The 12,985-nt window shown below is 47.0% G+C and overlaps 1 protein-coding gene and 1 non-coding gene across 4 annotated transcripts; both read left to right on the top strand.

Annotated features, from left to right (window-relative positions):
- Window positions 1-2,166: 2,166 nt before the first annotated feature.
- LOC117860076 (probable monogalactosyldiacylglycerol synthase 2, chloroplastic) lies at window positions 2,167-5,575 on the top strand. 3 transcript variants are annotated; one of them, XM_034743292.2, is made up of 8 exons: window positions 2,167-2,614; window positions 2,774-2,946; window positions 3,147-3,308; window positions 3,396-3,537; window positions 3,633-3,857; window positions 3,985-4,047; window positions 4,135-4,209; window positions 5,156-5,575. In XM_034743292.2, exons 1-8 carry the CDS (start codon window positions 2,342-2,344, stop codon window positions 5,414-5,416), a joined length of 1,374 nt encoding a protein of 457 aa, XP_034599183.1. In that variant the 5' UTR covers window positions 2,167-2,341; the 3' UTR covers window positions 5,417-5,575. The 3 variants fall into 3 exon arrangements, with proteins under 3 accessions (XP_034599183.1, XP_034599181.1, XP_034599182.1); XM_034743290.2 differs by having other exon boundaries at window positions 2,190-2,614; window positions 3,934-4,047; window positions 4,145-4,209; window positions 5,156-5,296; XM_034743291.2 differs by having other exon boundaries at window positions 2,196-2,614; window positions 3,934-4,047.
- Window positions 5,576-8,673: 3,098 nt separating this feature from the next.
- LOC117862289 (small nucleolar RNA R71) lies at window positions 8,674-8,779 on the top strand. Its single transcript, XR_004641944.1, has one exon. It is a non-coding gene; the product is annotated as a small nucleolar RNA R71 (small nucleolar RNA).
- Window positions 8,780-12,985: the final 4,206 nt, after the last annotated feature.

A 12,985-nucleotide genomic window follows, 5' to 3' on the forward strand; every position in this document is an offset into this window, starting at 1 on the left:
GAGAGGTCAAAGAAGCAGGCGTGGCCACCATTTGCGGGGTGGCTCGGGAATTGGCGAAACTCTCTGAGAAGAGCATCTAGCAGCACAGGTGGAAGCGCGGGTCCATCAGGAAAGCCTACGCGGGGAGGCGATGGCAGGACGCGGCGTGGGCGACACGTTCCCGGCTGACCACGGCACGATGCGGGGAGGTCGGATCTGCCACCACGTGGCAATGGAGGTGAGCAGGGAGGGTGGGCCATGGTGGCGACATGGGGAGGAGAGTGCAGGGTGGGGAGACGGTACGGGGAGGAGAGAGGAGAGGGGGTGAGGACTGAGGAGGACATGGTAGGATTTCGGCTGCGGTGGAGCGCGGTTGATTTTCAGAAAATCAGAGGGTTTTTAATCATTTTGATTGGGCATTAGCAAAGTTGGCTTGCCAGAAAGTATAGTTTTTTATAAGGAAAGTAGTAACAATTAGTTAGCGGTGGATTAACCGCTCCGAGGCCCCTGCATCGTCCCTAGGGGCAACTCGGGCGGCACCACCACCCGTGCTCGTGCACCGCCACCTCCGCCATCCTCCTCGTCGCCACCAGAGCTCGGCCGCGATTAGGGTGGCGGCAGGTGTCCTCATCTTCACTAACCAACTAGCGCCTCCTCCTCCCTCCCCCTTTTTTCTCCTGGTGATGTTGCAGCCGGCAGCGGCGGCCATCCTTCGGTTGGCAGCGCCTAGATCCGGCACTAGGTTGCCCGGATCCAATGTTCCCCTACCTGTTTGAGTGATTTCCCTTACGGATCTGCTCGGGCGTGTCTCAGGGGTGTCCATGGCTCGATCTAGTCCCTGATGGTGTGGATTGACCAAGCTATGTGTCAATCAGTGGCAGCAACATCAAGCACTAACGGTCTACCTTACCGGCGCAGCCCAGCCTCTCCACGGACAGATCCACAGCCCCCTGATGGGGGGCTCGCCAACCCCATAGGGTTGGGCTGTCCCACATTGGACCTTCGTTGGCTGCCAGCCTAGGCGCTTCGGCTGTGGCTACAACACGAGGTTTAGGCCGACACGAAGCAGTGCAGGGGCTGCGAGTTGTGGTTCGGCTACCACCTAGGGCGATGGAGGCCTTGCGGCTGCGATCATCCACCATGCTAGCTGTCCACGTTGTGCCTTGCTGCTCGTGCGAGCTGCTGAGAGCTCAAGCATTGCAAGGTAATGTACCATGGATATCGACTATGTGCAGCAAAAGCGTTTGTTCTGTGGCCGATGGTGGCAAAAGCTTTGACGGTGGCTCCCATGGGTGTCGTAGAAGCATCTTCGACGTGCCTCCCGCACTCTCATTGTTGAACCTCCGGGTGAAAACCTAGTCCAGTTCTTGGGCCGGCAATGACGACGTTCTACCGTCGTGTCCTTGACGGGGGCATCGTCGTGGATAATCCTCGCTATGTTGTGATCATTGTCATGCCACATTCTAGTGCATGGCCGTTGTGTTGTAATCTGTGGATATGCCCCAATTTTACCCTTGTGCTGGGTGTGGTGTTCTTCGTATTCGTGGTTATGCCATAATTTCGTCCATGTGCTGGGACTTGTTGCTAGTTGAGGCCTACTATAGCTAGGTAATCTAGTGTGGTTTTAGCCCGATTTTCCTGAATTAACTGAGAGCCGTAGGGTTTTGGTCTCGTTTCCCTAAAAACTGAGGTCGTTGGTATGTGGTGTGCCACATCGTTCAATACATTTCAGGTAGGGATGCTCTCCCCCTAGACAATTCGAAACAATAAGGAAAGTAGTAGTTTGTAGGAACTCATCACCTTTCTTCTTGATTGTTAGTGGTGTTTGAAAGAAATTTGAAACTGCTCAGAATATAATGCATGATACAGTATCAATGTTGAAATGCGTAGTAGAAGTGGCATGTTCTGGTTTTCGATGGGTAAAACAATTTTTACGCGTAGTGACAAAGGGTCATTAGAAAAGGGAAAACAAATTAAAAATTCATGTATCGTTATGTACAACATTTTTTGTGCTTATGAAATGGAAGTACCAAATATATTTCTCTTAAGTCACAGTTCACACAATAGTCTTGGGAGGATAATGCCGGTATCTAGGAGGGAATATTACGCGTTTGATTCCAGGACGGTTGGCAGAAAATCACAAATAAATAGGAAGATGATGAGGTGAAGTGAAACAGAAGAATCCATTGTTGGGCACGGCAATAAAGCTCCCCTCGCCTCGCCACCTTCTCTCGTTCCTCCTCCGCCCACTCCCCGCACCTGCAAGGCTTCGTCCAGTGGTCCAGAAAGAGCTCGTAGACGGCCCCGCAACCCGCGCCAGGTGATCTCGGTCGCCACTCCCCGGCGCTCCATACGCGACGCCATGCTGGGCGGCGTGCTTGGCGGCGGCGGCCGCCAGCTATACCAGCCCCTCCGCTGCGGCTTCTACGACGGCGCGGCCGGGTGTGGCGGCCTACCCGTCGACGGCCTCGCCGCCGCGCTCTCCGAGGAAGCCGCCGACGCCGTCCGCGTCTCCGCCGGCGGTAAGGCGGCGAAGAACGTGCTCATCCTGATGAGCGACACAGGCGGCGGCCACCGCGCCTCCGCTGAGGCCCTCCGCGACGCCTTCCTCATCGAGTTCGGCGACGCCTACCAGGTGTTCTGCCTAATGCCCGCCGCTCCTACTCGTCGTCCCCTCGGAATCGTCTTTTCAAAAGTTCAAAAACAAGAAACCGATCGAGCTCCAAACCGTTTATTCAGTATTTTTGCAGTGTATTTTTTCTTTTGGCTGAATTGAATTTGACAATTGGCACAGGTGTTTGTGAGGGATTTGGGGAAGGAGTACGGCGGCTGGCCGCTGAACGACATGGAGCGATCGTACAAGTTCATGATCCGCCACGTGCGCCTATGGAAGGTGGCCTTCCACGGCACCTCTCCGCGATGGGTGCACGGCATGTACCTCGCCGCGCTCGCCTACTTCTACGCTAAGTACGCTCGCGCGACTTGAATTGATCCCCCCACAGTCCCATACTACATTGCTCGGTATCAATGTGTCAGTTCCTCAGCAGCAACACTGCCTGATCCGTAAATATTGAGCACTGTTGTTGTGTTGATGATGTGCTTGGTAACTGAATCAGTGTTGACGAGTTATGTTCTAAGTTCTGATTGATGCAAATGGTTGGTTTCAGCGAGGTGGTGTCCGGGATCATGAAGTATAAGCCGGACATTATCATCAGCGTGCACCCGCTGATGCAGCACATACCGCTGTGGGTTCTCAAGTGGCAGAGCTTGCAGCCCAAGGTACCCTTCGTGACCGTCATCACCGACCTCAACACCTGCCACCCGACATGGTAACTGCTGCGTGCGCTTCTCATCTGCTCAGTACGAATTGGCCAATGGGGAGTTTGTTGTGTAAACCTGAATGCTGGGTGGTCCAGGTTCCACCACGGCGTGACAAGGTGCTACTGCCCCTCCGCCGAGGTGGCAAACAGGGCCCTGATCCAAGGCCTCCAACTCTCCCAAGTCCGCGTCTTCGGGCTGCCGATCAGGCCCTCCTTTTGCCGTGCCGTGCTCGAGAAGGTCTGCGTACATGCAGCGAATTCGGTTAACTTTCTGAGCTGCACGTCCTTCCTTGCATTGCATGTGATGCCGCCTTACCTCTGCTTGGTTCACAGGATGAGATCAGGAAAGAACTTGAGTTGGCTCCTGAACTGCCTGCAGTTCTACTGATGGGAGGCGGCGAGGGAATTGGTCCGGTGGAGGAGACCGCGAGGGCGCTTGGCGAGGAGCTTTACGATTACCGGAGAAGGCGCCCGATGGGGCAGATTGTGGTCATTTGCGGCAGGAATCAGGTGCTACGGTCCACCCTGCAGTCCCTGAGATGGAAGGTCCCTGTCAAGGTACCATACAAGAATATGCCGAATAGAGAGGATGATGCCTTGTTATGATGCGCATTTCAGATGGATACCTTTGCAGTTACAGTTTGGCCTTGGGTTTTGGCTGATGTGTGAAGATGTTTTCCTTCAGATAAGAGGGTTCGAAAAACAGATGGAAAAGTGGATGGGGGCCTGCGATTGCATCATCACAAAGGTTTGTTGGCGCCATTCATGCTAATGCTATTTAACTGATTATTTCTGTCAGTGCTACTACTGATGGATTTATTCCTCGCATTGGAAGGCTGGTCCAGGCACAATTGCAGAGGCATTGATAAGGGGACTTCCTATTATCCTGAACGACTTTATCCCCGGACAGGTATGTGCATTTTTTATAAGAGAAAGTTTAGTAATCTTAAAAAGTTACATCAAGGTGATATAATTATACTAAGACCACGCCCGGGCCTCCGCACCTGCTAGGATACACACAATCTATTTATAACATTTAAATTAGTAGAAGAGCAGCGTGGTCTTATATATCATGTGGCAACTAATACAACACACAATTTGATCTTCAGTTCCATCCACATGCCATGGTAACACATAGACCATGAAGATCGTTATCTTAAAACAATACCTTCAACAAGACTGTTGCTAGGTATAGGCAGCTAAAATCAGACCTAGGGATTTCTCCCGAAGTCAAGGAACCGGTAGTACCGCCAAAATAAGGTCCTCGGTGTTGCCTCTCCCTTCGTTCCGAGCCAATACTACCATGGTACCCAGTCTTGCCCAACTACAATTGGCCACAAACTCTCGTTGTCCCACAATGACCTTGTTACGAAGTTGCTAGTAGGCATATGCACAATGCCCGTACTCCCGTAGATTCATGCAAGAGTCAGCGATTCCATGAGTTGAAGACAAGGTTAAGGTGACTCCAGTCTCTGATAAATCATCACGAGAGGTAGTTGCCCAATTGTTGACAGCCCCGGCCTATCTGGCCTCCTTCACGTGGCCACTGACACAATCCGGCAACACCCACACCTTGCACTGGAAGAACCACACTGCACCTTGCCATGAGAGGAAGCTGACGGGTTTTCAGACCTCCTCCACTATTCCATGAAGTATCACTAATTTGGTTTACTAAGTCTAAGCAAAGGTATTCTTAAATTTGGTGGTCTGACTAGTTACATTCATCTTTGGTATGTAGGCCACCTGAGAGTGACTGTTTCTGTGGTTCTGTGTTTATTATAAGACCATAGAGTGCCACAGAACGATTTTTGTTGGTACATAATCATTACAAATCATTAACTTTTGCTCTTGTGCAGGAAGTTGGAAATGTGCCTTATGTCGTGGACAACGGTGCTGGTGTGTTCTCCAAGGACCCAAGGGAGGCTTCAAGACAGGTTGCCCGGTGGTTCAGCACAGATGCGGATGCCCTCCAGAGATTCTCCCGTAATGCGCTGCAGCTAGCACAACCTGAAGCCGTGTTTGACATCGTCAAGGATATCCACAAGCTCCAGCAACAATCCGCAGCGGTTACCCGGATCCCCTACTCCTTGACCTCGTCATTTTCGTACCATATATGAATTCAAGAATACGATTACAGTTAAGTATTCTCCATATGTTGGATATGCCTTGGAACTTCCATCTGTATTTATAGAACTGGCATCCTGCCCTGTAGTAGCTCTTCAGTTTATATATGTCAATTTTCAATTCAATAAGAAAAGAAGTAACTGAGCACTGAACTGCCTGAGGGCTTGTAATCCGCTGATTTATGGGTAAAGCTTTGGAGAGAATCTACCCTACTAATTCACCAAAGTTTTCTTTGCTAGATCCACCCCATTAACTACCCCCACTGAGATGTCTTTTTATTTGTCCACACCAATCTTTACACCCAGACATCTCACTTCGTAAAAATGATGCGCGGCCCACCACACACGCGCATACCCCTCTCGCAAGCAGCACGCCCGCCAGCCCCCCAACTTGCGGCCCCACCGATTCCTCAGCTCCACATACCACAATCAACTCTGCAAGACTGCGACTCCTCTCCGACATGTCGAACGCCGCTGACTGCGTACCTGAGGTCGAGGAGAGGAGCGGAGGAACACTAGAGCTCGACCGCACCACCTCTTCTCAGATAAGGGACACCAAGATCTCCGCTTGCCATGCCAACGGCCGCCACGTCTGGTGCCTCGCGCTCGCCCTCATCCTCGACCTAGAGGACCACGAAGAGGACAACACACAATTCGCTGGATCTAAGCACGACAGCTGCGACTGCGCTCCATCCGACGCTTCCTGTCACCACGCTCGCAGCACGACCTTGATGGATGCTCAACCATGACACCCACGCCTCCACCACGGTCGACCAGGACTCCCGCACCGTCATCGTCCGGGTTGACCATGCCGCCTTGGTAAGTCGATTTCAATGTGCCTATTCTAATTATTGGATGCAGTTGCTAGGGCAAACAAGTACCGGCTCCTTCTGGTGCTCTGGCAGCATAGCAGGTCTGCAGCGGCTCTCTCTCCCTCGTTGCCAAGGCCGTTCATCCTCATGCTGCAAATCCTCGATGAGTCCACGTTGCCCGTTCCATGTGCCGTCCTGCTTCACTTTTGCAAGGACTAAAGAGGTCAAGAGCTTTAGTCCCGGATGGTAACACCAATCAGGACTAAAGGGTAAACGGTAATACCAACCGGGCACCCTTTAGACTAAAGGGTCCCCCACGAGTTACTACAAAAATGATTGCATCTCCTACTCAGTTAGATGTGCTGTGTATATGAGATGGTAAGGAAGCTACGCGCGAGGCTTTAGGTCATGGGTTCGAATCCCACACACCACGCACGCGCATATTTCGTATGAAAAATCGCATGACTTGTGACTTGTGTGGGGCCTCTTAGAAATTTTGAATATTTTTATAGCGAAAAACCTTATACCAACCGAGACTAAAGGAAGGTTTTTAGTCCCGGGTGAAAAACCTGAGAGTAAAGATGAGGACTTTTAGTCACGATTAATAGTTCCGGTTGGTTAAATCGAGATATATGAGATTTCCTAACCGGGAGTAATGCTCGTTTTTCTACTTGGTCAATTCCCAGTTTGTGCCTAATCGATCTAGGACATCATGTCGTACACTACTTATTTGGATTCTAATGGCAGTGTTATGATTAGCAATTGACCGTCTGCAGAGCATGATTCCTGTGTGACCATGGAGTCCATCATTAAGAAGATTCTTAATGTTCTTCCTTGGGGTGCTGTGCGTATCGTTGCTAGGTTTTATTGGAAGAAGAAATTAATTGAGCCATCACATTCCTCAGCTCCACATCAACCCGGGATGCATTAAGCTCAATATGATGAACGTTTCATTCGACACAGATGCTAAAGACAATTCTTCAATATGCTAGAAGAGTGGTTAGGTGCTAATCCTTCAATTGAGGACTTTCATGGCATGATCTTCAATATGCTTATGCTCTTTCCTTTGCTTAACATTTTTTTCATGGTTCCTGCAGAGAGCACAAACAGATAGCATGTCGTGGTTCCTTGTCGATGCGAGAGAGCAAAGCAAAATGGAAAAGCCATGGGTCAAAAATGGTCAATGTTTGGTCGTGGTTTTATTGTTCTCAACATGAAAATTCAACTCTGACTTTAAAAAATAAAATCTTGCTCAATGCAATCACCGAGCCATTATGTAAATCAAAGGTGAATTTCATTTTCAAAAACCAATGTAGATCAAGAATTCTTGACCATATTAATTTAGGTTAAATCAAAGATACTTAGTTTATTGAATCAGAATAAATAATCTTCAAGTTTTACCATGTGTGGTTTATGGGATTCGGTTCCTAGTTTCGGCTAAAATAGAGAGAGAATTTTGAAAGCAAAAAAAATAAAAGGCTCAGAAAACTATAACTAAAAAATTGGATTTTCAATAAGCATTAACCAAAAGAGATTTTCATCCTATTTTTTCATGAGCCTAGCACGTGTATATAAATCATGAAAAATACTACACAAGCTCTACTTGAAGTTGGGGCTCTAGGCCAAGCCAATTAGCTCATGTGGGAGCAGGTTGATCGGTCCGAGGGGTTTTAGCTCCTCTGGTTCTGGTTTTTCATGGGTGATAAAAAGAAGCAAAAATAGGATAGGTTATGTCACTGCTTTGGTTGAAAGTTTTGAAAAGAAACATGAAATGTTAATAGGATAGGTTATGTCACTGCTTTGGTTGAAAGGTTTGAAAAGAAACATGAAATGTTAACGACCAAGCAAAGAATCATACATCTAAGTGTTTGACCAATTATCCATAAGATCAACAAGTGACTAGCATAGCAAAACTCTAAGACTCAATCACTCAAAGAAACGTGGGTTGTCTCAACAAAAGCTTATTACGTGACTCAACATTCGGGTTGCCTCCTGCAAAGCGCTTCGTTTATCATCTATAGATGGACCTGCAAGTTTTGGCTCTTCCCAGCATCTTGTTCTGGTGTTGTAGTCTTCTTCATCTTCCTTTTATTTTCTCTTTTTCTCCCCTTTTTTTTCTATAGGCTTGCATTCTCCTCTGAGCTGCACAACTGGCTTCTCATCTCTAGTTTCTATATTCTTCTCATCAATAGGTCAATCTTGGCATCCATGTTTTCATTACACTTCACTTCTAGTACATCTTTTTCCTTTCTCATAGACGGAATGAGTGAACTGTTTCCCATTGTTGCCCATGCATCATTATTAGCAACCTTCTTGAAAAAAGCATTAGCCTGAGTGGGAGTGAGGTCAATAATGGAACGCCTGGCGGATGCATCGATGATTGCACGTGAAGCTGCTGTCAACCTGCTATAGAACTTCATAACCAGGCCCCCTCTTGGATATTTATGATGTGGACAGGCGAGGACATAGTCGTTGAAGCGCTCAAATGCCTCAGAGATCATCTCCGTAGTGTACTGGGCGAAGCTTGATATCCGATTGTGAAGAATCTGCGTCTTCCCTGGTGAGTAGTACTTGGAGATGAATGCTTGCACCAGGCTCTCCCAATTCTCGACCGTTAATGCTTGCAGAGTGTAAAACCATTGAAGTTCCTTGTCCAACAACAAGTATAGAAAAAGTCTTACATGTAGCTGATTGTCATTGACGCCATCCAACTAGAAGGTGTTGCATATCTGTATGAAGGACTGCAAATGGAGATTGGCATCCTCCTTACCACAGAATGGGTTATGCTGCACCATCTTGATGATTGAAGTGTTAATCTCGAACGGGCCTTCAACTTTAGCTATGTTCAGGATCGGTAGATTGTTGATATTCGGTGTCCAGATCCTAGCTTAAGCTAGCCTCTGGACAAGTGCACGGCCCTCAGCTCTCTGTAAATAGTTGTCCCTCAAGTCCTTTGGCTCCTTCTGCTTCGAATATGAATTGATCTCCTCCTGTTGATGGAGAATGGGGCTATTTATACCCTGAAGAGGCCATTGTCCAAATAGGAAGTTGAATGGGCGAGGGAAAGGCCCAAACCGATCAGCCTAGCCCTTCCTTTTGCACCCCTCACGTCCAGCTTCGTCGCCAAGTCTTCTCTGATGTTCTGGAACCTTATTTTTGTATGCATGTGGGCTTGGCTCAACGATAACCTCAGGATAAGTATGGATCTTAATCCCGAGATCAACTTGCCATATCTTCTGAAACTTAGCCCCTAAGTCTTCTTGGAGGTGTGCTCGCCGAAGATGAGCATGAATTGGCTCCATGGGACCCTAGGCTGATCACCTCGGGCTGATCGGCCTCGGCCCTTTTTGGGGCCTCTAGCCTTCATCTTTCTCTGGGTTTTCATTGGTTCTGGGCCTCATCCAATTATGCTCCAATTGAGTCTAATACACTGAAACAATAGAATATCCTCCAAAATGCAAGGCATATTTGAAAATTGCCTGATTATTAGGTATGATCAATATATATGGTGTCATTTGTATGCCAATATTGAAGATAACCGTGGGTACAAACGTGTCAATAAAGAGCGCCAACACTTATGAAAAAGAAGCTATGGCAATTTTAGAAGCAACTAAAAAGTGGAAGAACTATTTTGCTAGTACCTCAATTATCATCAGTAGGAATGAAAACGGATCAGATACGAACGGATATATGCGGATACGTACAGAGATAGTTATGTTTTCTCGAATTGAATTCGAATACGAATAATGCCAAGATGTGTCGAATATTGATACGCATCCTATTCGGATCTTAGAAATCCAACTTTGAGTATTTGGATTTAGATACGGTATGGATATTGAATGTCCGGATTCGGGTATGAACTATCCATTTGAGTGTCTAAACCCCTTCAGTTGAACGAATGGACGGATAATATCTATACCAATTTCATCGCTAATCATCAGAACAGATCAGCAAAGTCTGAAATACATTCATGAGCACAGGTTGGTAGAAGGAGTTCAACACAATTTGCTAATTAAACTTTTGGGTTTTAACTCCATAGTTGAATACAAGCAGGGCAAACACAATAAAGTAGCTAATGCTTTGTCAAAAGCTACTCATTCAACTCAATTGTTGGCATTATCCACAGCTATTCCCATTTGGATGGAGCAAATCATCCAAAGTTATCACCAAGACAACAAGTGGTCTGATCTTATCACAAAATTGAGCATTGACTCATAAGCTATTCAACATCATACATTGCCCAATGGATTACTCAGATATAAGGGGAAGTTATTGATTCGGACAGTGGTACTCTGAAATAGAATTTGTTGGAAAGCTTCCACAATTCAGCTCTGGGAGGGCATTCTGGGGAAAGAGCTACATATCAGAGGTTGAAGCTAAATTTTTACTAGCCAGAAATGAAACAACACACTATAGAGTTTTTCAAGAACTATGCTATTTGTCAGGAAAACAAGTATGAAACAATTCTCTAACCTGGTGTTCTACAACCTCTATCAATACCAGATATGGTATGGACTCACATTTCCATGGATTTTGTGGAGGGATTACCAAAATCACAAAACAAGGATGTGGTACTTGTGGTGGTAGACAGATTGTCAAAATATCCTCACTTCCTTTCATTGGCCCACCCATACACTACCCAACATGTAGCCCAATTATTTCTGGATGAAGTGTTCAAACTTCAAGGCCTTCCAAAAGTGATCTTCACTAACGGGGACCCAATATTTACAAGCACAGTTTGGCAGTCTCTGTTCAAATCATTGGGTTTCCAGCTCCACTTGACATCAGCATACCATCCTCAAACTGATGGTCAGGCTGAGATGGTCAACCAATGTTTGGAGAACTATCTCAGGTGCATGTGCTTTGCAAGTCCTAAGAGGTGGCATCACTGGCTTTCCTTAGCAGAATGGTAGTATACATGTCATATCACACCTTCTTACATATGACACCATTTCAAGCATTATATGGGTTCAAACCTCCCATGATGGCTGAAGTAATCATGCCTGATTGCTCTGATCTAACAGCATAAGAGCAACTAAGAAACAGAATGGCAGCTTAGCAAGTCATTAGAGACAATTTGCAAAAAGCTTAAGCTCGTATTACACACCAAGTTGATAAACACAGATCTAACATGGAGTTCAGTGTTGGGGATATAGTGTACATGAAAATCCAGCCATACACACACGCATCTCTTTGTACTCACAGATCAGTTAAGCTACATTCAAAATTCTATGGCCTTTTCAGAGTAATTGAAGGAATTGGAAAAGTAGCTTATAAACTCTTACTTCCTGAAGGATGTCAACTGCACAACGTATTCCATATGGGTCAGTTAAAGAAGCATCTTGGCCCACAAGAAATTCCAAGTACGGAGCTACCACTAATAGATGAAAAAGGAACCATCAAAGTAGCACCAGTGGCAATTCTTCATAGAAGAATAATTCGAAGGAACAATGAACTAGTGGTTCGGTGGTTAATACATTGGATGAATATGCTTTAGCCTCAGGCAAATTGGGAGGATAGGGTGTTTCCATCTTTCCATCCTTGTGGACAAGGATGTTAAGGAGGGGGTGATGTCAGGAACTTCAGTCCTACATTCAGTAAAGACATCTTCTTCAATTTGCCTTCTCAGCTACAACGGAGACAGAGTAAGTCGCGTCACTCTCTCAAGTCCACCATTTTCATCTTCAGCACTACAGTGCCCATTCGACAACTCAGCAAGAAGTCATCTTACTTTATCACAAAAAACTGCTTTGCCGGTTGTTAAACAGTGTTTAGATGTAATTCTCTTTTTAATTCACTTTGACCGAACCACTGCTATTTAGGTTCTATGGTTGGGCTTGTAATAGAACTATTGAAGGAGATGAACTCATCAGAACCCTAGGCTAAGTTAGTTTCTGTAGTTTCCTCACCGTCTCATCGTCGGCGCTTGTATCGGGTACTAAACTCTTGCTTTCCGATTCAGTTAACTGCAGAACTATACCTACCAATTGTTGTTTAAGTCATTGTTGTCCCCCGTTCGAATTTGCTGCAATTTTTGTTGAATTTGCCCCTTGTTTAATAGTTCCTCACAGCCACCATAGACGAGCCAACGTGATATTCTGGTGTTGCCCTCACCTCTCCCCATCCATTTAAGCCAATGCGCCCACCTCACCGAAGCCCTGTCTCCTTCCTACTCCATTCCGGCCACGTACCAAGCTCCTCCACCGTCGTTAGCGATTCATTCACGCCAGTAAGTCTCTAGCTAATTCCCTATGCGTGCAGCTTCCTCGCAACGTACTGCACCCCTTTTGCCACTCACCACCCGCCTCCCCTCGCAGTGCAAGTCTCCTAGCGGTGCATCCCGTTCGCCTCTCCGTCACTACCCATGGAGCCCCGCCACACCACCTCCTCCTAATTGCCGAGCTACTTCTAGTGAGCCTTGCAACCTCAGGGTGTTGCCTGCTCATTTCCTGGACGCGTCGCACCATCCCCCACCGCCGCCACAGCTTTGTCGCGCCATGCACATGCCCACAGCCATGGCCTCCAGGGTGGCCTTGACCAGCTAGGCTGTGTTGACCCCCATGGCCCCACTTGTCAATGACCGTGGGTAGAGTAGGGTTGAGTAGGGAAAGTTGGTCGGGGATTTCTCAGGAAAGAGAAAACCAGAAATGTTTGAATGCTTAAGTAGAAATATTTGAATCTTGTTTAATTCCTAGGAAAATGTACATAGATCCAAAAATGATGAAACTTTTTTGATGAGAGAGACATGGAT

The sequence above is a fragment of the Setaria viridis genome, chromosome 6 (assembly GCF_005286985.2).
Source record: "Setaria viridis chromosome 6, Setaria_viridis_v4.0, whole genome shotgun sequence".
Lineage (NCBI taxonomy): Eukaryota > Viridiplantae > Streptophyta > Magnoliopsida > Poales > Poaceae > Setaria > Setaria viridis.